The 26,166-nt window shown below is 37.3% G+C and overlaps 1 protein-coding gene across 2 annotated transcripts in view; it reads left to right on the top strand.

The window, feature by feature from the left end:
• Positions 1-26,166, top strand: part of LOC122816450 (netrin-3-like) — a 668,831-nt gene that overhangs the window by 509,199 nt on the left and 133,466 nt on the right. For both annotated transcript variants that reach the window (XM_044089255.1, XM_044089257.1), the window contains exon 4: positions 22,041-22,190. In XM_044089255.1, coding sequence (XP_043945190.1) covers positions 22,041-22,190 — 150 coding nt within the window. The remainder of the gene's footprint in view (positions 1-22,040; positions 22,191-26,166) is intronic.

Raw genomic sequence — 26,166 nt, 5'->3', positions numbered from 1 at the left:
GGGAGGTTTAACTGGGTGGGACCTGTATTGAACCTATTTCAGATCCTTAGAATTCTTTTTCCATCAGCTTCTTCTGGCATGTCCCTCCTCCTAAGATTGATGGACCCCGCTTTTGATGGATTTGGAAATTACAGTTCCACACCAAAACATTTGAAAATTATCCTGTCAGGTCAGGAGTTTACTGCACAGCCACATTCTGTGCAATTTGGCAGTTTTAATTATGAAAAATGCATACAAGTAGACTGCACAGCATTCCTTTGTCAGTTTAAGTTCTGACATAAATTTTGACTGGAAAGTGAAAAGTATTGGCTTCAGAATATTTCAACCAGGTGATTTTGCCATCTTTTCCAAAGCTGAAGTAACACACATCGATATTTTTCCTTTACTTTAACCCTGTGACTTTCCAGTATTTTCAGCAAAGCTGGATTATGATGCAAGGTAAGAAGTTTGAATTTGTGCCTAAGATAACATTGCCAAAATGACACAAAACAACAGCTCACAGCTATAACTTTAATCAATAATCAACATTTACTCAAATAAACAGCAGTAAATAAACAAGCTTGCACTGAAATTTGAGTGAATGGTCAACTGGCCTGCAATTAAGGTTACTAACAGTTAATAAGGACACCATATACCCAATCACAGATGCAATGAATAAAAGCAATTCTTCAGGCCCAGTTTGCTGAATGCCCCTCTTGGAAATGCTACTGGTGATTGCAAATCACAGTCACTGAGCAGCACTATTTCAAAGATTGCTTGTTGATGTGGAGATCATACAAGCATGGGGAAGGGGAAACAACACTTTATATTAGCAAACATTTCCATTTCTGGCGAAATATAGTAGTTAGGATAAATAAAGTAGCAGTGGTTGTGGGTTTGCAGGAAAACACAAACCAAATAAAATGTCTGAAACGGCTTACTCTTGTTACAGCATATACCCTGCTGTGTGAAGACATATCATTGTGTAAAGAATTTAAGAACAGTACTCTAGCACTTTTTATGATTTAAATACACTAGGGTAAATTTTGCTTCATTACTGTTTTTAATAATATATTTAATAGTCTTGTGGACTGGCACGTGTCTGAAAAAGATATGTGGGACCAGTCCTCTCTCCCAGCTAAACTAGATAAATAAATGGTTTAGCTCATGGACAGTGTCCTGTAAAATTACAACCCCATTATGGTGCATTTGTAGGCATGCCTATAATGCCACCAATATTTGGAGATGATATTGATTCCTGCCCATTTTGAGGGTTCTGCGTCCTTCTTTACATTACAATACAATGATGATGACATAAAAATGTCATTCAAATGTTTTTATCATCAACATTTTATTATCTAAGCAGCATATGAGTATGTCAGTCAGAGGAAGGGATAAGCCAATTTTGTTGCAAAAAGAAATTAAATCATTTATAGTTAGATAAAGAAACAATTGCAGACACAATGACTGTGCCAAGGGACCCAGTTGCAGATAGATTGGGGTGGGGCAGGCTTCAACTGCAACTGAAGTCAGAGAGGAGTTGGGCTGGGGGCTGATCACTGCTGTAGGGGAAGGGGGACTCCAGACACTAATATGATGGGTAAGGGAATGATGAATCCAAATTGGTAGGTCAGGATGGGAGAAATGGAATTTCAATCACTAAATAGCTGGGGAAGGAGGGATTACCTGGGGTCTAGTCAAGGAATTTAGTCTTTGAGACACACCAATCATCCTTTTTCATTTTATATTCTTTAGCTGCTGTAATAATCAGTATGAAGCCCATTCAGCTTTGTAAATATGTGGCATAATAAGGTACAGATTGGGCAAAAAGGAGGGTTAGCATGCATGAATGCTACATTAATACTTCTGCTCCATAGTCAGGAAGGATCAAAAGGAAGAATTAAATCCAGTCTTTATGGGAGTTCAGGATACAAACACTGTGACTACAAGTCTGTTAGAGAAAAAAAACAAACATTTTAAACACTTCAGAAAACTAAAAGTAAACACAAGGCACTAAGGCCTGGAATGATTTTTTTCAGACTTTTTAGCAAAATATATGAAGAACTGGTCATAACCTTTTCATTTTAAACAAGTCATGGGAGGAGGAAAAACTCACTTGAATACAGGATGGTGGACATGACAAGACATGCTGGAATCTCTGGACCACTCATTTTTGATTCTTTGGTGGGTTCTGTCACACAAAACTAACAGAGTTGTTTACCTAGCCAGTAAAGTTAGTGAACCTTGGAAGGGTTTGCAAGCTGACATAAAACTTTATCAGGCAATTCAACACAGTACCAGAGAAAATATTAGTGAATGAATTGGAAAGACTTTTAGTTTGTAATTGTATAAATATAATGGGAAATTGCCAAGACTTTTTAAACCTGCAGAAACCTTTTGCAGACTATGAGTTAGTTATCAATTTAGACAGCGCAGGATTAAAGCCCCTGTAGGGGCTATGTGGGGCACTTGTTCCACCAGATAAAAACATTTTGTTGAATGAATGGTCAATGAGGCTCGGTCACTGAGAAGTTGGTTAAAAAAAGACTCGCTCTTGAGCCACATTTACCTATCAATGTTCAAGGTCATCTCAAATGACAGCAGAGCTTCTGGAAGGAAAGCAACCTTTTTGTTTGCAGATGTATAGATTTGCAGAAGACACCTGTGAAAAGGAATAGAACAGAATAAGTAGAAATGGGACTTAAAAAGGGGAGGGTTCACTTTAATGATAGCACTTTAATCAATAATGGCAGTATGAATGGTCTAAAACATGCAAGCATTGACTGGTATGAAACAAATGCAAAATAATGCCTTTAGGAAACAACTAACAAAACAGTATATCCCTGGGGCTAAAAGCAGTAACAATAAAAGAAAAAAGGGAAGCTTGCACCTGTGGAGTAGGGGAATAAAGGCCTGAATGTAGCCCAGATGACCTGACTGTGAGTAGTGGCTTTGGTGCTTGATGACACGGGTACAGGGAGTGAGGAATGGTTCCTACCCAGCCTGCTCAACTTCTCTAATGACAGAGCCTTAACTGGAAAGCAGAGGCACATCATGATGCATTGAGATGGCATTTGGAAGATATGTACATGGCCATCCAAGCCAACACCTTTCAGAGTCCTGTTCCCAGATGCTGGCAGTGCAAGTGACATGGGGGAAAATCTATGTAGTAAAGACATTTAAAGAAGAAAGGAAAAGATCCCTGTGTACCCTGTTCAATCAGAGAAGCACATCATTGGAATGTAAAACAGTATCTGCTTTATAGATTCTGGTGGGAAGTAAATGTGGAATAATAAGAAGAACAAAGCCTAAACTAAAGCCAGATGTGGCACACAAGAATGTACTATAACAACTGTGAGAATGGCCGTAAAAACTAAAGCCAGAAGGACCACAACTGCAAAAAGGGTGCACAGTTTGTATGCAATAGAGTTTGGCAACATTTCCCTTGAGTGCATAGTACGTTTTGTGTGTTTTCATATATTGCTGCATTCCCTTCATCTGTGAAGTACTTTTTGTATGTTTTCATATATTGCTGCATTCCCTTGATCTGTGAAGTACTTTTTGTATGTTTTCATATATTGCTGCATTCCCTTGATCTGTGAAGTACTTTTTGTGTGTTTTCATATATTGCTGCATTCCCTTGATCTGTGAAGTACTTTTTGTGTGTTTTCATATATTGCTGCATTCCCTTGATCTGTGAAGTACTTTTTGAGAGTTTTTAGATATTGCTGCATATTCTGTCAAAACACTCAGTTGCGTAGGCTAGGGAATCTGAAATGTAATAGCGAGTATTTCAATGTATTTTTTCTGCAACTCTGTCAAGTAATATTGATAAATAATCTCTCCTGATATTTCATAATTCCCATTCATAACGTTCTCCTCAACATATCCTATTTCACTTTATAGTTTTGAAATGTCATAATCGCTGATTTGGGCCTTACTTGTTCACCACTTGACTAAGACTCAGTGGGTGGTTTCCAGCTGTAATATCTAATTAGTAGACAACAGCAAATCTCCCTTTAGTAAGTCCGCTAATACAAAGGACTGTCATGAGGCTATTGCTCATTCTTTCTTTAATGCACATATTCTCAAGTTGCTTGTCCTGAAATTATTTTTCAAATTAATCTTTTATTATGTCCATCTGTGTGTATGCTATTTTAACAGCTCTGCCAAAATGCACTGGGCTCATCTTTTGTTCCTGAGGACCAGTCTCTCTCTAATTTGTAATCTGGCTCAGTCACTTACATTTTGAAACTTGTTTATTTTCAGTTCTGTTTCCTGTACTTAATTTTGTTCCATTTGTATTCTGACCAAAGGGAACATGTTTGCGCAAGCTTTTACAATTCTTAATTCTAACTCTGACTGTCCATCTCTGTCCAACCTGATGATCTGGTACACCTCTCCCATTCCCTGCGCAGCTCCGATAAACACTTACTACAAGTCTATAGACCCAATAAGAGCATAGGTAAAATAATCTATAAACACTCCATTTCCCTTATCTGGAACAATCTTTCACTCCATATCAGAAGCCATACATCCCTTTCTAACTTCAAACATGACCTGATACTGTATCTGCATAACAACCCTATATGTACCTGCAACCACCCTACTTAAACCCTCCCTCTCCCTGTACCCACTTTACCACTACGTCTGATCTATAAGACCTTTCCTATTTCTATAACTTACTATATCTATATGCTCATCCTTCTACACCCTCCCTCTAGATCACGACATCCCTCCTCTACTAATTTCTTCTTCTGTACCATCTCTTCCTCTGATCTGAGGCCCCTTGTAAATACACTTTTCTCTTTTTTTTACTCCTGCACTCATTTCTTCCTCAGATCTGAGGCCCCCTGCACATAGACAATTTCTCCTTCTAGCCTCTAATCTAATAATGCCATATTATTTTCAAATGATTACCTATAACCTTAATTCCCTTACTGCATTCCTCTTGGTTTATTATCGTTGTATTTCCTTTTACACCCTTATTATTATACTTTTGTATATAGCTATGTTTAATTCCATTAAGTACATTATTTTTTTTCTTATTCATTGTATTCATGACATTGTTTTGCTGTATTATTGTAAACTTGTCTCTACTTGTATGTCTGTTTGGGGCTTTTCCCCTCGGGTCTCCATTGAAAAAGGGTAAATTCTTACCCAGCTGGACCAACCCAGTTAACAAATGCAACATAAATAAATAAATATTTAGTCACTTTAGCATTTTGTCTACCGCCAGCCTGCCTTGGTGCAGGTGTTCTACCTGCAACACTGCCTGTAGCATCTTGCAAGCATCATATAATTTGAGCTTAACTCGGACCACACCTTGAGGCCTTTCCAAAAGGAGAGTGGAATGTGAAGTGAACCGCAATGCAGATCTGAAAGAGGACTGATAAGAAGAGACCCTAAAAATGTCCTAACAAATCCTGGCAACAGCCCTGATATCTTCTGGCTAGCCCTGATTTAAGTAACCATCTTTTAGAAATTATGACATGATTATTCCATATTTCATGAGTTACTCACACAATATAGTGCAGTCATCATCTGTGAATATCAAGCTTCTGATATAGCCTAACTCTGTGGTACAGAATTACAAAGCCCTTACTGAGACCAAGGTAACTGGGTCCAGTTAGCAGCTCTGGGAATGGGGGAGCTAGGCAGGGAAGGAGAGGAGTGAGGTGGCATGGCCTGCTCACCTGTCCCTGGGTTGGGGATGGTAGCAGGCACCCATGTAGAAGTGGGGAGGGTGGTTTATTCAGGAAAACCCCTTCCCATGCTTGATAGAAGGGTGTAATGTGGCTTGCTGACATTACTGCTTGCAGTAACAAAGGATGACCCATGCAGGCATACTATTACATGTTCCCCCTTCAGTTCTGCAAGTGTGGTATTCATGGGGGCAGTAGGGTTAACAGAAGAGAAAACAATTGTACCACCTCTAATGTCTCTGTCAGTTATGGCCCTCATGGTCAGAGCTCAGCCCTGTGATGGGGAATGAATGGGCGAATTGCCCAAAAGAGGGGCTGGTAGTCAACAGGCAGTGAGTGCAAATATTGAAAAGAAAACGTGACATCATAGCCTTTATTCTGGCTGAACTATTGCAATATGAGGAGACAAACTATCGTCTATCCCTCCTGAAAGCCTTTTAGGTGAACGGCTTTGCAGATTATTGTAGAAAAATTCTTAAACATTCACAGCTACACTTGCTAAATTTGCCAAAATACTTGGTGACTTGTTACAGTCTAAGTGTTTTGGTTTTGTTTTGTATGTGTTTCAATAACAGTATCACTTACCATAGTGACAGCTGTTGTTAGTGTTTTCTTTGGTGTAATCATTTATTTCCTAGCTGAAATGGTCAAGACAGACCTGCTGCTGGTATTCTGAAACTTAGTTTTCTGAAACTCCGCCCCCAGCATGATGTCATGTTAAGTTAACAGTGCTAGAGTAGAGCTGGAAATAATGTGTCAGGCTTTTTCAGAGACTTGCTCTCATTTTTTGCTGGGCTTCAGCTGTGATTGGATAAAAGCAGTGTAAATGCATTCACATTCAGTTTTGTAGCCTAATCAGTATTGCACTGAGGGTTGTACTACTTTACATGGCACTATTTTTCAAGGAGTAACCGCTAAATTTGTGCTCTGCTTGTTGCAATTCATTCTAAAACATGGCATGAATTGTGTGTTCTGATTCTGTGAAATAGTTGCCCATTTATATATTGTCATCAGGCATCTTTGTTAGTTGTTCCATGCAAACTCCTCAACTTTCCTGTATTTTAGAATGTACTGACAGGATTTTCACTCATTCTCCTTCTGTCACACACACACACACACACACACACACACACACACACACACACACACACACACACGGGACTTTTAACACATAACAATGCTGTTGCATACTTACTGCATGACTCCTGTGTGTACATTGTAGTCCACTTCCATTATCTATTCTTAGCACTATCATCATTCCGCCCTGTCTCTATCACCCCTCAAACAGTTTCAAGAATAGCTCTCTGTTCCCTTGTACTGTACTATGTACCTGTACTACACTTTCGTACTACATTTACTTCTGATAAAAGAAAAAAAAAGTTCACACTACATACAGAAAACTGAAACAATGCACCCAAGGTTCACGCTTTTGCCCAAGAGCAACTGTGTGTGTGTGTGTTCATGTTATGTGACCCAGCTTCTGTGAGGACCATTACAGTGCTCCTTCCAAATTTCATATCCACAGCTAATTTTCAAACAGATCCATACCATTCACTAACTTCCTCCTCTATATTCTAAATAAAAACTCTTTACCCATACACATCCTGCTACTGAAAACATTAACAAAACAACCGTGTACTGCAATGAACCAACAGTGATGAGTGACCACAAAATGAAGGTAATTTTCAGCAGCAAACAAGTTTCATTAAATCCTAGAAGAACCTATATTATTTAGATTTCCCATACACCTTTCACTAAAGTATGGAGGAGGCTACACAGCCTTATCAACAGCAACATCACTGTCATGTGAACATCCTGCTGAATACAAGTTAGGATTCATCCTTGTAATGGTTTAGAATTCTAGCATCAGAAGTTAAACAGATAACTTGGACATCACTGCTGTGACCACTGCTCCTCAGATTTACTTTCATGCACTGAACTAACAGCTTTAGTGGAATGCCTAAAGTGACGTTAAAGGTCAGAGGGCATTCCACAGAGAATAGCACTGAGATCACATCACACAATGAAGAAAACAAACAGGAGAAAAGGGAAAAATGATTTAAAATCATGAAATTATTATGTTTAAAACCACAAAAGGAGGCATTACAACAATAAAACAACAATGAAGGTAGGAATAGTGACAGATCACTTCAAAAATTCATTAAAAAACACATTTTAGCATTTAGATAACCAAAAACTTAAACTGTCTAATTTTATTAACAAAACAAATGAACAAGGCCTTCAGCAAATCCTTCAAAATTTCTAAAATTCTATGCATACACAATTCATTAAATTCCTGTAGAAGTAATTAAGCAATTTCCACTACAAATCAGGTTAAACGCTGCAGCATATTCCTTAAAATGCTTAGTAAACTCCTGCTTTACCCCCTCTCTCTCTCTCTCTCTCTCTCTCTATATATATATATATATATATATATATATATAATATACACATATATAAAATGTTTTTTATCTTCTATTTTTAAAATTGCAGTTATATATTATAATAAGTAGGAGAACTGATCTTTCATTAGAGTATTTTTAAGTTTTAAGTGTCAGTTAATTAGTCATATGATCCTATTTCTTGTCATGTGATTTTTTTTCTTCTATTAGCTGGATTTATGGTTGATTGTTATTCTGATGATGTGCTTTGTTTATGGACAAAAGCATTAAATAAATAAACGTGGTTGGTGGTGATAGCTCCATTCTTTTGCAATGTTCTTGCCACTTATTAGTTTTTATTTACATTGCTTTCTGGTGTTGGGATTGTGCTTTGGTTAATAGTTATTTCAGTGTTATAAAAAGAAATATTTTTGTGAGCACCACTGTATGTTATGTGCCCCATACCCTTGCATCTCTTCCAACATTACCAGTCTATAATATACTGTTACCTAGTATCCATTTAAGGAGTAACATAGCAGCAGGTGTTCTGTCCAGGGAACTTATTCAGGCAGAATATAATATCCATCTATGGCAAAACATGCTAGCATATGGTTATTTTGTCTATGTGAATTTACTTGAACAGAATTCATAGATCAAGTTTAGATCAATTCTGAAGCTATTGAAAACACATTATTGAGAATTTTTTGAAAGGATAGCAATAGGGGAGTTTCCCTTTTTAACCACCAAGGTTGTACTTTATCTCAGTTTTAGTATATTTAATACTGAGGTGTGGGTGTGTACAGCTCCCTGTGGAGGTGTACCGAAATGTATTCTTTGATTAGTATTGAAGATAATGTTGTCTGTGGTTGACATTTTATTACTAGCATCCTAGACTGTCTCTGAAAAGAATCTGCATCTAATTGTATTCTAGAGGTGTAATAGTCTGATTATAGTCTACTCCTGGAATTATGAAGCTCAGCATAACCTGGGAAGGGTGTAGTGGTGTGGTCATAGACTTTACTGAAATTGCTGTGAATCTAAATGTGCTGGGGGTGTGTGGTGATGTTATTATAAACTGTTTCTGGAATTGTTATGAATCTAAGCACACTGTGGGGACTATAGTGCTGTGACTGTAATGTATTCCTGGAATTACTATGAATCCAAGCATGCACTAGGGGTGTGGTACCACAATCATGGACTGTTCCTGGAACTGGTATGAATTCAAACATTCCTCAGGGTATAAGAGTACACTTGCATTGTTTATGGAGTTACTGTGAATCCAAGTATAACCTGGATTTATCACTCTGACAACACATTGAATGCATAGCGTAAAAATAAAATATAAACCCTTTTCAGCAGTGGCTGTATCACAGAATATGCATTCTGTGAATACTTGAACATTCATGCCAAAGCCAATATAGACCCCTTAAAATAGCCCTAGGGTAACACGACTTGTCAGATATACCTGGAAAGCATGGCTAGGCTTAAAAAGACCCTTTGGGTTTGTTAGCCTACAAATCACCTATGAATGTATCGTCGCAGCTAGTTTTGGCACATGTTATATAATTTCTAGAGATGTATGGTCTGAGACATGAGAGGTAAAGCCTCCTAGCAAACAGCCCTTATAAAAAGATCAGCGAAAGTTTCCTTTGATGTCAACCTACTACTTTGCTATAATGGTTTGTCATAGTTAAAACTTGGTATAGCATTTTAATCTTGCATCTAAGAATACATGTTTTTAATTTATTAACTTGGAAAGTGAACTGGTTATCATGAATCCTTTTCCATTGTGATACTGGCCACAAGTACAGTTGTAAATGCAAAAAAAAAAAAAATATATATATATATGTGTGTGTATATAGACACTTTACAATATCAGATCAACTAATGTGGTTGTGGAGATGGGTAGAAACTTTATTATCCCAGGTTAACCCACACATAACAGAGAGAACATGCAGACTCCACACAGATGGTGATGAGAGATTAGGGCCGAACTATAGACGACAGAGCTTTAAATCAGAGACCTTATCCACTAAACCACTGGCTGCTTTTATCCCTGTAAGAAGTTTCACTTATGATTGACTATTTATCAAGGATAAATCACAGAAAAAAGATGATGGTCCCTCCCTACGTTACTCATTGCTACAAGTCTAAAGCTTGTGAAGCTATGCGAAGATTGCAATATATAAAGATGCTAAGTGCAAAGAGCTGACCTAAAAAGACATACTTGATGCCCATGTTGAATCCCAACCATTGTGGTATACAGGTTCCTTTAGTGAGTGCATAAGCATTACTGACACCTGTCCAGAGTCAGGTAATAGGATTTTGCTGATGTGTTCACTACAGTGTGTTTAAAACCAATCCAGACAGCAAAAGATATCATACTATTAAATCAAATTATCATTTCAGACACATTTAATTTCTTCTAGCAGCAGAATGAAAAACGACATTTTTGAAAATAAAAAAAAAAAAAATAACTTGTTACAAAACCTTTTACAGACATGCAAAGCTTCTTATGTTTTATATGATTCTGTTTCAATGTGAATGTAATGAACTGCAGACCAGGCAGGGAAGGAAACTATTCCTGGCTCAAGATATCTGTTTCCATGAAAGCATATAGCAACCTTTTGGTTTCTCAGTGCTTTTTAACTTTAATTTTGTAATTTAAATAATTTCTCATTGAAGAGAAATAAATTCTTCTGGTGATTAATTTTGGTGGGGTTGCAAAAATACTACCATACAGTACATTTGTGGTTGACCCAGCTCTGCAGTTCCTTAATCCTGAATATATTATAGTTTTTGTTATGTGCCAGGCACAGTAGAACTTAATTCTTTATTTTGGTTGGCAGTTTATCAAAGAGGCTTAAGGCTAAGGGCTGCTAATGACCTTCATCCAGGGTTTGAATCCTTCAGTCTCTGTTTACAAACTATGAGTCTGATCAGTCACTTAAAACGACCGTGCTCCTGCGTTACCCCTGAAGAGGCACTCATAGCTCTTAGGATTACCTGGGTAACAAGAGAACACAATTACAAATATATACACTGTCTGAGACAGCTGAATGCTAAGTCCTTCTGGAAGTTCCATAGTTCATTTTGTGGTATTTTTTCCATTCTTTCTGCAGAAGGGGGTATGTTAAGTGGGGTTAAGAAAGGCACTGAAATTGAAAATGAGGTGTTTTCCTTACTGTGTTCTTTTTTCAAACGTGAACATTCAGGAAAAAAAGGGGGTTTTCAATCTGTATAGGCTGTATAAAAGACTGATAAAACAGTATATAGGAAACATGTCATTTAGAATGCAGTGAGATTCTGGATTCATATCTGAGACCAGGAATCCTGCTGGGTTAAGGAAAGTTCTGTTGCTTATTCATTAAACTCCATAGCAAGGAATAGTGTCTAAGGTGATGTGTAGTGACTGAGCTCCACACTGCAGACTGGCTTTCATTCTCATGGCATCACATGCATGCTGTGAACTTTCTGATTGTTTCATTTATCCAGACCAGCCCTCAGGGTCCTGGTGTCTGACAGGTTCTACATAACAGTTGTACATAATAGCATTGATGCATGTGTATGCATGAGTTGATAGTAAGATGCCATGTGATGCCTTCCACAAATATATCACATCGGTTCAGTTACTAATAATAATGGTCCAGAGGTATTGTGTGCTTGGTGGGTCTGGGTGGGGTAAAGGTGCCATTTGTTTTGCTCCCCTTTTAGGGCACCCAGTAGTACACTATTGTAACATATTACACAAGATAATTAGCAGATGTTCAGCACTGGCTACTACATACTAATAAGTGAGAAAAGGGACATTATGTTGAAGGAAAAAAATGTTCCGACAGGTCAAACAAAGGGACACAACGATTAGCTCTCCTATCCATGCTTTAAACTTTTACACCCTCAAATGTTTATCTGATTTATTGTAAACTAAATAAGGTTTATTAGGCAGCACAGATGTTTTGAAATGATGACTTTGACTCACTCAGTGTGCAGTTCAAAGATGACACAAAAAGATTCAGGCCTTCTGTATATACAGTCTAAATTGCTCATTAGAAGAAGGGTGTTTATGATTTACTGTCAGACACAACTCTGAAAATAGCTTCTGTTTTAAAGCCATTTTGAATACTTCTGTTGCCTTGTCTGTCATTTTTTTTGTGTCAAATTCCAAAGAGTATCATTGGATGGCTCTGTGCATGTGACCAGTGGGTACTACTAGAGGCTAGCTTTCTCTGTAGCCTTTATATTGAGATTCTGGCTTGTATTTCTTGTTCAAGACAAGGTATTATTGGCTTTTTTGTAACAAGTAAATAGGTTGACTTAATGACCCTTTTTGGTCATGACTCAGCTGAGGGACAGTGCATACAGTAAACAGCAAAGATATGTTAAACAAGTTAGTTAAATATGTGATTTGAAGCATTATACAGAAAGAAATGGATAGATAACATTTTGGTATTTGCATTAAAGTACAGACAATAAACTTAAACAGAGTGCATGCGAAAAGAGAAAAATAAAGTTGCAACAGTAAAATGCAGCCATATTACACTGTGCTGGTTTATAAAGTCAACCAAAAATAGTCAAAAATGCAGCCATATTATACTGTGCTGGTTTATAAAGTCAACCAAAAATAGTCAAAACTTGATAAACAGTTTGAGTAATGTGGCTATACTGGTCACAAGAAATATGAGAAGGTTATAGAAGACAGTGGTGCTAGATGGTGCTGAAAAGGCTCGGACAGGACTGCTAGATAGTGTTGAAAAGGCTTGATAAATCAGTCAATGTTATTTATATGCCTATAGAACTAGGCATGATACAATACTAACATCCAGACAGAAAATATAAATAAAGCAACCAATGTCTGTATTGAAGATATGAAAGTAGGAGGAGCTTCTCAGCCATTGTCTCTGCCTTTGCTGGATAGTGATGAGTGGGAGAGATGTTCTTGTAGATTAGAATGAAAATGAAATTGTCTCGATGGTGAATGTAAATGGGTATAGAGTTCTCAGCAGCTGCTCCTGCTTTAGAGAAGGAAGATCATTGCATTTTGCTGTCCTGAGCCAAGTTAGTGGAAGCAGCAATGTAATGTATGGACCTGTTATGGTGCAATCAGATCGTCTCTTTACCCATAAGACTATGCTGGTGGGTGGGTCTGCTAGCTATCAGCTTATAACTGGTTGTCTCTGTAGCCATTAGTCTATGCTGCTAGGAGGATTTCTGTACAGCCATCGACTACGCTGGGTGACTCTCTCTGTAGTCATCAGACTATGTTCTTGGGTGGCTCGCTGTAGCCATCAAACCATAATAGTAAATGGAAGGTAGAGCTCTATATACCCATGTGACTGTGCTTGCTGTTGTCTCACTCTGTTGTCATTAATGCCTTTAGGAGACTTTCTGTGCAGCCATCTGACTATGCAGCCATGAGATTGCCTTGCTGATAACTGGCTGTCTTTGTAACTATCTTATGATGTGTAGCTGTCTGTAGCCATCAGACAATGGTAATAAATAGCATATTGCTGTCTGTATAGCCACCTGACTGTGTTGCTAGGTGACCCTCACTGTCCCGCTGTAGCTCTCAGACCATGCTGATTAGTTTGTTTCTGTGTAACCCTCTGACCATGAAGATGAGTTGCTGCTTATAGCCATTATTAGACAATGGTCCTGAAAGGCAGGTACTTCTGTCTCTATAGCTATCCGACTATGCAGTTAACTATCTTTGTATCTCTGCCTCTTTTTCTGTGTAGCCATCAGACTCTGCTGAAGGGTCTCACTCTCTCTCTCTCTGTAGCCATTACACTATGCTGGTACATTGCTTTTTCTCTCTTTAGCAGCAGACAGTACTAGTTCCATAACCGTCTCTTTACAACAACAGGTGGTGGGGTTTGGTCTTTCTGTAGGAATTGGGGAGTTCTGGAAGTTCAATGTCTTTGCAGCCATCAGGGTAGTTAGAATGTCTGGATAAGTTTTGAAAAGACTATTTAGAAATGAACTCTTAAGTATATCTGGTGAAGAAGAATACATCAAATGAAGACCCAATAAAAGCATTGTAGCTTTCATCAAAGTTTTGGTGAGCTTCCATTTAGTTATAATAGTCAATAGATGTGGGTGATACATCTCCCTGTGAGGAGTCTCAGCCACCGACATAAGAAATATTTTCAGTGATTGGCCATTTGATTTATTGGGACAGAAAGTGGCCATTTGATTTATTGGGACGGAAAGGGCATCTCTAAGTTTGTTGACCCGATGACCTATAGCCACATGGCTCCTATGTATTTATCAGAATCTGCTCTTTACTGCATCTCACTGTTATTGGCAGTGGTGTAATAGGCTGTTTCTGTGGTTGTCACACAGTTGAGATATAGTTTAATAATTAGCACATAGCTATGCACAATAAAAGTCTGTGATGGTGTGCACTATTCCCAAAATGCCCTTCTGCAATGCTATGTCTGTTCTTCAAGCTAATGAACCTGTTTATCTTGTTTCCATTCTCCTCTCGTGCCCCATCTGCAGGCAGCCTTGCTACCACAAACCACATATTGAGTAAGTGGTGAGGACCCCTTGTCCCTTAATATTCAGGGAGTGTTGTCTAGACGATAGTGTGACAACAGGACAGAAAAATGAGCTAGTCCTAATGACAGAACAGAATGAGCACAAGAACATAATATAGTCATTTTAAACAATAAGACTGACACTATGGATATTTGCTTTTATTTATTATTCATTATTTATCATTTATTTAATAATTATAGCTGTACTGTAAGCTAATTAGAGAGATTTAGAAATGTACTGGAAGATTTAGAAATGTATAAATACACACATTTCTGGTTTACCATATTATCCTCAACTTTTATTTAACTAGCTGATCCCTTTCTAACATGATTATTGTAATGTTTTAAAATGCAGCCCAACTGCAACTCACTAGCTATGATCCCAAAACAAAATTGTGCTTCACAAAAAGAAATTTGTCATGTGGCCTTAAAGGTGATCTAGTACTCTTAAGGCTGACAACCAAAGCACTGTCGATAGTTGCTGCTAAAGTGAATACTTGTTACTGCCGTAGAATTCATCTGTTTGGAAACCATTGAATGCATATGATTGATGGGAAATGCAGGCAGGACACAAGTCATTGGACAAGCAGTGAACCAGGAATCAATAACCAGGAAGGGATCTTAAAGAGTTATGTATGAGAGTTTTTATCAAGATTTTGCACGCAGCTCTACTGTTTGTTGAGTGATTTTGGTTAGAAATATGGAATAGTTCAAAAGTATGAATACTCATAGAAGGTTGGCATTTAAATAATAGTACTACACATGTTTTTGTTTTTGGCAGATCCATTGAAGAAGACTACTGTGTTTTGACCCTTCCTGGCATTGGATCTTATACTTAATGTATATTAAGAAGTACCTCCCTTCTTTGTGGTGTATCTGCTGTACTCCAGTACTCTGAGCATATTGTATTTTGTTTGGAGATTTATATCCGGTCACTTCAAAACAAAGGGAATTGCTGGCTCATTTGTTTAAATTGTTCTTGCTCTTGCCATTTGAGTTATTGCTGTTGGTTTCCCAGTCAGAATATTCTCTGTTCCTCAGACTGTTGTGTACAAGCACACCATATAACCTCTAAAAGATACTAAAGCAGGAAAACATAATACTTTAGAGGGTTAGGCTCTATAATCTCATATCATCAGTTTTACTTGGGTAGTCTATGACCCTTAGTGTTTTAGTTAATTTTATTCTGGATCTAGGCATCTTCTAGAAAACCAATGTGAATATTATATATGAGGCTTTTGGCAAATAAATGAAAAAGTGAGTATTATTACAGCTTTCTTAAAATTATGCATTTATAAACGCATTTAAATTTGTTTTTGTAATTATCTTTTCAGAATGGATTTGAAAGACCTTTTTGAACACGTACTGATGGAAAAGGTCAGCGTTGACACTAGGGGAATGGACAGTGTGCTTGCAGTCATTGTAAATACTGCATATTGATCTCATTTTATTCCCGTTTAGTTCTATAAATAATGATAGTTTTTAGGCTTTGAGTAAGTATTTTGTCAACATTTGTAGTTTTTGCAGCTGTATGTAGTAGGACATATAGTACTTTCTGTACTGGATATATTGCTTGGAAGTTGAATATTTATGATTACGGTTAACTTGCAAGAATTTTAAAAAGTTCAGTTTTCATGTTTTTGATTTTGATGAAGAGGATGATAGAGGTGAAGACAAATAAGGTATCTTAAAATTATAAAGAATACACTTGGTAGCTAAATTTAAATGGATTAGAATTCCTGGGTTAAATCATCAGTTGAATTTAAAGTATGCAGCTCTCAGAAATACTCTGCTATTAAGTCAATTAATTTTTTAGCCATGTTTTATTAGCTGATGTGATTGGTTGCAATGTCTTTAAATGATTTTGAGGGCCTGTATGATGTTAGTCTGAAGGTGTTTGTTGTTCATATAGACAAAAATACTTGTGTAATAAATTCTTGTGGTTGTCACTCAGCAGTGTGATGGTTTTATTTTTATTTTGTATTTTTCTGTTTAATGATCTGGTTTAACATTGCTTTCATTCAGTTATTGAAAAATGTTATGTTGAACAGATGTCCAGATAAGAACATAACATCTGTTACCCCTATCATGATGAAATCCATGAATCACAGCAGAATGATGTTCAAATCCAGTACAATGTTTGTTCCAATCCTGCTGCATAGTCCTGGGTTATAACCAATGCACAAAGTAGAGTTAGAAATTACATACAAAGAAAGGGCTAATGACATAGTGTTTTGGCCAGGAATGTCCAGAGAGATTGAACTGATTGTAAAAAGCTGTCAAATCTATACCATGCATGACAGAAGCATCTCCAGGGTTGCAACACCACCTCATAAAACTCTAGATGAACCACGGAGTAAATCTGCACCTGATTTACTTCACTTCGGTTTTCATCTGTACTAACTAATATTCTCAGTACCTTGAGGTCACCAAGTTAAAAGGTACCTCTTCACAAGCTTCCATAAAAGAAGTCCAATTTTTTTTACATGATCTGCTGATATATCAACCACAGATAATGCTTTACAGTTTATAAGACAAAAATGCCAATTTTTTTTCACAAAACTAGGAATTTCAATAGATCTCATTTTTACCAAGGTATTCTCTGTTGAATGATCAGGTGTAGAGAGTTATTCAAACTGTAAAAGAAAGTATAGTACCAGCTCAAAACAGGACTGTTCTCTTGTCCTTCATGAGCACAGGAAACCTCTGCTTCAAACCCATAGGACATCCCCTTTGCAGTTACCGATGGGGAGGAGAATGACCGTGAAGCTGCCATCATCTTCTGTTCTGTTCATCCACAAGAAATGCTAAATGTCCAATGTATTTAGCAGAATCATAAATGAGTATGATAAATCAGTGGATACCTGTTTATGACTGTTAGTTGTGGCTGGTTGGGATATGTGATCAGGCACCAGCTTCTGAACAGGAAGCTGCAGTTGTAGGCCAAGTTCCTGCACTGTCTAAATACAAAAGGCCTACTTTCTGAAGGAATTGAAAATACTTATATTAGAATGTATCGCTTTCATCACAGTATGGGGTTTATCTGAGAATTTACCAAAAATGAACAATATCACAGGTTCCAGAAGATCTTTCAAATTCTGTTTCACATATGCATCCTGCTGGTTAGTGTGTATGGACTGATGGACCAATTCCTCATTTGCCACATCTGTTGATGACAGTTTACCTGATGATAACCTGATACCAGATGTGTTCTTACAAACTGCCATGACTATATCATTATATGCTAGTAACTATGAAATGTGCAGATATGGTAGATTTATTAGAAGGCTATCTAAATGGAATGATGGTTTCATACTATGATAGCATCGACCTGTGTCATAAATCTGCAATTAAAAAGCAGTGCACTTTTGAAATGCACTTGTATTGGTGTAAACATTTTATGCATGTATCTTCCTCAAAAAAATTGATAAGTATGTCATGTGATGTGCATGTGTGTGTGTGTGTGTGTGTGTGTGTGTGTGTGTGTGTGTGTGTGTGTGTGTGTGTGTGAGAGAGAGAGAGAAAGAGAGTTTGTGTTTGTTACTGCAAGCTTTTGGGAAGAATGTACCATACAGTGCAGCATGTCTTTAAGAATAGCAAAAATCTAGTGCAAATGGGATGTTATGTGTGTCTGCTATGCTTTTAGGAAGTTGCTGTCATTATACCAAATACTATCGTGTTTACCTGGAATCTCGTGTGTGTTTGTGTGTGTGTGTGTGTGTGTGTGTGTGTGTGTGTGTGTGGTCTTTCTCAGGTAAGAAAGATGTCCAATACCATGTCAAGTGTGGTACATGTGTCATGATGAAATTCATGAATCACAGTAATGTGATGCTCAATATCAGTAGAGCTATATAGTCTCATGTTAAAGGTAATAAATAAAGTAGGCTTAGGATTTGTTACAAATTACAGTACAATATGCAATATTATTCTGAACTTATACTGTCTCGAAGCTTTGGAAATGCAGCTAAGGGGAAAAGTTGTGCATTATTTGATGTTACTGAGTGTGAGTATGAGTAGTTTCATGCATATAGATACTGTGAATCTGGAAAAGTAAAGGTTTTTTTTTTGTAATGTAATTGTATTTTTTATTTTCTTCATATCACATGTTTTTGATTCCTAGTGGTTTTACACCTGGTAAGGTTAGGATGTTAGTAGCTGTACTCCCTGTTTTTTTTTTTTTTTTTTTGCTGAAACTGGATGCTGATACGTAAACACTTCCAGGCATAAATAATACTTCTGGAAACTGCATATTAATATGCTGTACAGGATGGCCTACTGCCACCATTTCAAAACCCATTAACTGCGAGTCCCAGAATTAATAAAAAAAAAAATAAATAAAAAAAAAAAGTCAAAAGAAGAATGGATATCAAAAGCTGATCTTTTTCTTGCCCACCTGCACCTACTCACATCTTCTGATACTTAAATATACTAATTCCAAGATCACTGCACCTTGGAGAAAGGGGAAAGCTCTGAGACACTGGAGTCTAACTTTTTTCAGTTTCAAACATTTAGGCTTTTTCTGTGGGAAATGCAGTTGTGAGTCTTGAACAGTTAAAGGGTTTCCATGTGGGAGGCAACCTTCCTTGCACCATCTTCTTCTTCTTCTTTCGGCCTTTTCCTGGTTAGGGGTCGCCACAGCGGATCATCTGTCCGCTCATGATTGGCAGAGGAGTTTTTATGGTTTCGAGTTGCCGGTCCGGCACCCAACCTTCCACAGAAGGCACACACATGCACACATTCACACCTAGGGCCAATTTAGAGTGTCCAATTCACCTTCTGCATGTCTTTGGGATGTGGGAGTAAACAGGAGCACCTGGAGGAAACCCATGCGACCACAGGGAGGACATGCAGACTCCGCACAGAAGACACCCCAGCCGAGAATCGAACCAGAGAACTTATAGCTGTGAGGCGCTTCCTTGCACCATCATATAACTATAATTTGGGCCTAACCCTGACGGATCTATCTGTCAGATGGAAAACCGTTATGTGGCCCTGGGTCTGTGTCTAACCAGCCCAATCTGATTACCATACTTGTGAAGTCTATTACCAATAGACAAGTACTGATCATAGTTTCTGGGTCATCTTGAGGGTGTTACTAATTAAACTTTGAAATGCAAAATATTTTACTGTATCTGACTACAAAATTATTTTCAAAACTTAAAAGTAATAAAAAATAAGATATTGAAGTCTGCTGTTCTACAGTTCAAATGGACAACTCTCAGGCACTAGTAAGTATATTGACTAAATTATCATTGTGATTCCCATTGCGTACATATGCTCACACACACACACACACACACACACACACACACACACACACACACACACACACACTGCTACTCAGTGATGAAGCATTAAAAAGCTTCTTCTCAATGAAGGAAGCATGAATGATGACATGGTAAAAGTACATGAACACATTATATTTGTTACTAAACTACGCTAAGTTAATATTTTGTGTAGAATAAAACTTGAGTATGCCATCAGAAAAACAAAACACTGATAGTAATGTTTTAATATTCTGAAGTTGCAGAGCCCAAGATAAATGGAGTGCTTGTGAAATTAGAGCTAGAATATAAACTAGAGGGTGTTGGTGGCAAAATTCCACATACTGCACTTTGGGGCCCTTTCCTTGTCCGCAGTATTATATACAGTAGTAGCTACATTTTTCTATTTTTTGCATTGATCTGATGGTTACCTTTTTAAGTCTCTCTTGCTTCAGTGTTATAAAAGCTTTGGTTCATAGGTTCATACTAGGCTATCTGCCCAAGGGCATTTATAAGCCTAGCCCATAGTTATGTGGCTTTCACCACCCCTTTAGTTTGAATAAAACTATGCCTATTATTTTGCTGTGCCTCTGTCAAGCAGTGACACTGAAGTAATCCCTGGGGTATATCTGCGATCTCCCATCCATTGGTCAAGATTCCTCTTGAACAAGGCCAGCGAGGTGCTCTGCCTCACATGTACCGGGTGATGAATTTGTCCCTCCAGCACGTTCTATTTATAACCATGTCAAGGTTTAAGTCTCCCGCCCTTGTGGTTCTGAGGGATCTAGATTTTTTGAGGTGAAGCATATTCATCAAATCTGGGTTTGACATGGCCTTATATGTCAGGCACAGGTCACCTCTGAGCAAGCGGTATGAGACTGAATAGAGCTGGAGTTCTTTCAGTCGGGCAGCATAAGACATATTTTTGAGACCCTTTATCCTTTTGGTGAGGAACTTTTGGGGCCTTTCCAGCTGCTGCAGGTGTCGGGTCAGATACATTCTGAATGGGGCATTGTACTCAATCATAGGTCTAATGAGTGATGAGTACAGGGGGACGATGACCTCTCTTGATCTAGATGTGAATCCCTTCATGATCAGGTGGGCAATGTAGAAGGTTTTCCTAACTACTTTAGCAACATGAGTGTCAAACGAAAGGCTACTGTCAACCTGGGTCCCCAGATCCCTGATGACTTCTTCTGTGCTCAGTGGATTGCCACCTATATGGTAGCTAGGGGTAACCTTGTTTTTCCCGAAGGGTATGACTATGCATTTCTTGGCGTTTAACTTTAGGCCACGGCTCTGGCACCAGTTATCCATTTCTGTGAGGCCCTTCTGAAGGATATCTGTGTCAGATATGTTTTCGACTATGGCGCCCACTTTGGCCTTGTATTTTCAATCTTTTGTATTTCAACAGTAAAAACCGCTGACTGGGATTCTAATAAAATAGTGTACCTATGGCACATATTTATAAATAGTATTAAGATTCACTATAGTTTTAATGGAACTCATGGAAATCTGTTAGGAAATGTCAAGGGATTTTCCCTCAAAAAAAAAAAAAAAAAACGCTAACGGATACTGGTGAAAACAAGCTCACGTTACCAAGGCAGGCCCCATCATCCGCCATTTTGAAAGAATCACATTAAAATTGTAAAAAAATATAATTTTTTTTGAGTTCTAAGGTGGAGTTTTCCTTTAAACTATAAGAAATTCACTTCCAAAGATCCTTTAATTCTGTGGTTTCATACAGATGCAGGTTAATTAAGAGTTTCTAAATCAAGTTCATAATGCTGGGAATAGTGATTACCTAACCTATTTCCTCATGCAGTAGCAGGAGTATATTTCTAAATCATTGCTACAATTTCATAATGTCTTGATATGTTTGTCTAAATCCTTAGAAAAATGTAATGCTAAAAATGATCATAATTATGCATTATTATAGATTGCATCATTTTGCGGACATTACCTAATCCTGCATTTTTTGGGAATACATTTAATTCAACCAAAATGGATCATGAAAGATGCACATAATTTGCCAGAATATAATATTTTACATTTTTTATTTTACTGTCTACTTGGAATTTAGGATTTTTTTTAAAGAAAAAGCTAGCAGATGCTTGGCAGTTAACTGTTGTAGGTATCTTGATTAATGTGCTTTTTTTTCTCTTCTTGTAGCTTGTGACTGCCACCCAGTGGGTGCGGCTGGTAAAACCTGTAACCAGACAACAGGACAGTGCCCTTGTAAAGATGGTGTCACAGGTCTCACTTGTAACCGCTGTGCTAAAGGTTACCAACAGAGCCGCTCTCCAGTGGCTCCATGCATCAGTAAGTATTTAGAAATGACAAAACCATACAAAGGAAACATTACATTATTTATTGTATTTTGCTTTGTTGACACTTTGTTGATTAAGATCACTGTATGTGACACATTGGACAGACCTGGAGAGGTCCCTAGGTAGTTTTAGTAAAGGATTAGCATGGCTGGACACTAGATCACAAAGGTTTATACTGAACAGAATTTCCTAAATTGAAAACAAGTGAAGTGGTCAGTACTCTGGCTGGACATTTTCAGTGCCATATAAGCAAACTTCCAAATATTCTAGAAGGAAAACTTTGCTGTTTTTGATGACACTGTTATTTCAAGTTTTTTTGCACCTGGAGGTTACCATGTGAGTAGACTGGCTCTGTAAATAGGACAGTTTTCAGCCATGACTAAGGAAACAAATGCAAAATACATCAACTAAAGGTAATAGTACAATAAAAAAATGCAAAGTGCACAAGATTTAAACAGGTAAGTACAACAGCGTATCATGTTCACGGTCTGACATTATATAGGAAAGTCATGTAAGAGGCAAAAAATAAATTATAGCAAATGGTGAATACTGGGTAATAAACTGGATAATTTGACAGATGTAGTCAGGCATTGTTACAAAGTTTCAGGTTTTAAGTTGAGAAAGGGTTGATACATGAGAAGATGTGACAATGTGAGGTATTGCCATCTATAGCAGGGAGAATAGGGCAGTGCATGTGTAACATATGCCAGCATAGTTAGCTGGGGTTCTGTAAATAATTTTGTCATTTGACTATCACACTGATTTGTACAAATGCCTGTATTAAAATGTATCAAGAGTGTTATTATAATTGATTAAATATTTATGTTTAAACAAAGAATTCTTGAAGGGAAGAGTAAAGGTTTTTGAAATTGTTCTATAATTTCCAAATATTGCAACAGATCTTGGCAAAGCTCTGAATGTGTATTCTACCAGGGTCAGGTGATCAAATGTGAGGTCATTCTATAACGAGCACTGAGAGGATGGAACTCGCACAACAGCTTGTTTTGTTTTCTTTGGATACTGATATAAAAATGTATGGCAGTTATGACAGTTAGTTGAGTTAATTTCATTTCACTCAAGTATAGTTTTAGTTAGAAGCTCATCACCTTGCCTCATGGAAGTAAGCATCTCAGCATCTAATGTTGCCTTGCTGTATTAATTAAGTTAGGGAGCAGTTATTCTTTAGACAGCCAAGGAAATACAATGAGATCAGTTAAGCAGTGTTTTTCTGGATATGTTTGAATCTGTGCAACTTTATTTTTATTTCTCCTATGATTGAAACTCTGTTTATTGCACTTAGATATTTAGTATCCTCATGTTTTCTATTTTATTATTTATTATTAAATATTTTTATACCTTTTATTGTAGCTGTAATATAGGAAAATATTATTATGGTATTAGGTAGTCATCCAAATTTTGTATATAAAACAGCACCCAATATTAAAAAGTTACTTGAACAAGCAACTAATAATTCAAAAAAGAGGTATACAGGAACTAGGAAATGTGGCTCTTGTAAACAATGTAGAGCTATCAATGAAATGGCGTACATTAAATTAGAAGACATCAATGGAACAATTGTTAGATGCAGGGCAGGCAATTGTAATACCAAACAAGTAGTTTATCTTGCGACTTGCTGTGCCTGCCCTACATTTTATATTGGAAAAACTGAGAGACACTTAAATGAACGTATATACGAGCATTTATACAAGATTCGGGTTCAAGATAAAAACAATGCTTTATACAAACATATTAGTGTTAAAGGAGACTTCCATAATTTTAAGTTCTCAATTATTGATCAAGTGGACAGTTTAGTACAAGGGGGGAACTGGAAAGCCTTATTAGCCTCAAATGAAAGTAAATGGCAGATGTTAACGGATGCCACTAGTTCCCCTGGTATTAATGAACATATTAGTATAAAACCATTTCTTATTTTAGACTAGTCATTTATTTATTTGATAGCAGTAGAAATTATGTTTTTATTCTCAGTATTAATTTCATATGTATTTTTTAACAAATGGAGTATGTCTTTAAATGTGATTGAGTGTATTTTTTTTTGGCGCCTAATGAAGTATAAAAACCATGGATTATTTTGTTACTATGGTTCTGATGAAGTCTGTATTATGACAGATGAAAGCGCTTAACCTGTTTTATATTATTTTTTATAATAAAGTAACTCCTCAGTTCGAGCTGTGCCGTAATTTACAGTCCTGTACCAGTTTTTTTTGGATTTTGGGTTCATTTTGTTCGATAATTGAGTTTTATTGTAGCTGGTCTTTTATAGAATACTTTTAAAATCTTGAGAGCACTTGTGCTTATTTTAGTAACTCCTTGGCCACTCCGAAAAGCCTGGCTGCTTTGGTTACACTCTACCATTTATGTTATTATTGATTTTACTCAGTATAATTGGATACCCTTGTAAGATCCTAGTAGTGGTTGACTAGTGGCACTGAGGTTACCTTATAGTTTGGGCAGAAGGGGTAAAGATAGTAAATCTGTACCAACCTTTTCCAGGAGAGAGAGAGTGTGTGTGTGTGTGTGTGTGTGTGTGTGTCTGTGTGTGTGTGTGTGTGTGTGTGTGTGTGTGTGTGTGTGTGTGTGTGTGTGTGTGTGTGAAAATCAAATACCCAGGTGTGGTTGTGTCAGCTACTTTGAACTGGTACACAGTGCTCTGAAGTGAGTCTTGATTGAGATCTGGAGAGACAGAGAGTCCAGCCCCAGGAGCAGGTTCCCTGTGTGCTTTTGGGGCAAATTGTGCTTGATGCACAGAGCTACATTTAAAATACTGTGCAAGTTCATTCCTGTTCTTAGTGACCGTTTCTCACTAGTGTCAGTGGTGAGGATTGAGGTTCCTTGATTGCTGGCTCAGGGTAAAGAGAGGCCATCACAGAAAGTACAGTAAAGGTAACAAGGAGATCATGCAAGATCATCAGCATGGTCTAAAGCTCCTGTCCATTTTCCAAACAACATGTCTTAGAGGGGGTCACTGTTGGCAGCATGTGGGGCAGGCCAGATCATATCCCTAGTAATAGTCTCTAGATCAGTTTATGAGAGCCTTTGGAAAGTAAAAAGATAAAATCTCATCAACATTTCCTATGTCTGCCATAGGATCTCCTTCCAGTGGGCCATATTGGGTACACTTCATGTGGCAGGTACTTAAGGCATACTCACATGGCGGTTTAAATTCAGTACAAAAAAAAAAAAAAAAAATGCAAGATGCTATTCATGGGAAAAAAAACCAGAAAAAGAGTGAACATCTAAAGAAAAGAGTAGTAGCAGCAAAAGAAAAACACATGGGGCTGTCGGAGATGACGAGATGAAGTTAAGTCAGCAGATACAAAAATGTATAAGGAATTATGTAATGTCTGGAAAGAAATTAATGATTTTATGCTTTTATTTTTCTTTATTTTGTTATTTAAAAGTACATTTATGCTGTGATTTTTGATACTTTGCACTGTAGTCATTTGTCCCAGTTATATATCTTGTGGATGAATGTGTTTGTATATATATTTAAGGGGAATGAAACTCTTAAGCATGTTAAAAGAATCCTTGAAGTCAAATGGGGCAGTACATATGAGATTAACTACAGTGCTTAATATATTTCTACACTGCAAGATTAAAATAGTGTACTTTTTCCAGTTTTATACATTATAACAGGTCATAGCTGAAAACAGACCTCTGGATGCAATGTGTTAAAGTAAATAAATTAATAAAAGCACTTATTAAGACATCATCTTGAATATAGAGTGCAGTTATCATTATTGTAATAACCCAGGCAGATTAGAGGTCATAGCTGAAACTGGGCCTTCAGATGCAATGTTCTTACCTTAAATGCACAGATACAGTTTATGATACCCAGCCTGAATATTAGACTCCAGTCTGGAAACTATATCAATGTAAGGACATAGATGACACAAGAAGGGTAGAAATGGTTCATTGTAGAGTAGAAAAATGGCATCCATAATTTTGTA

The sequence above is a fragment of the Protopterus annectens genome, chromosome 12.part0, assembly GCF_019279795.1.
Source record: "Protopterus annectens isolate FY-2018-M chromosome 12.part0, PAN1.0, whole genome shotgun sequence".
Taxonomy (NCBI): Eukaryota; Metazoa; Chordata; order Ceratodontiformes; family Protopteridae; genus Protopterus; species Protopterus annectens.
The sequence above is the reverse complement of the archived record's forward strand: the minus strand, read 5'-3'. Positions and strand labels throughout refer to the sequence as shown.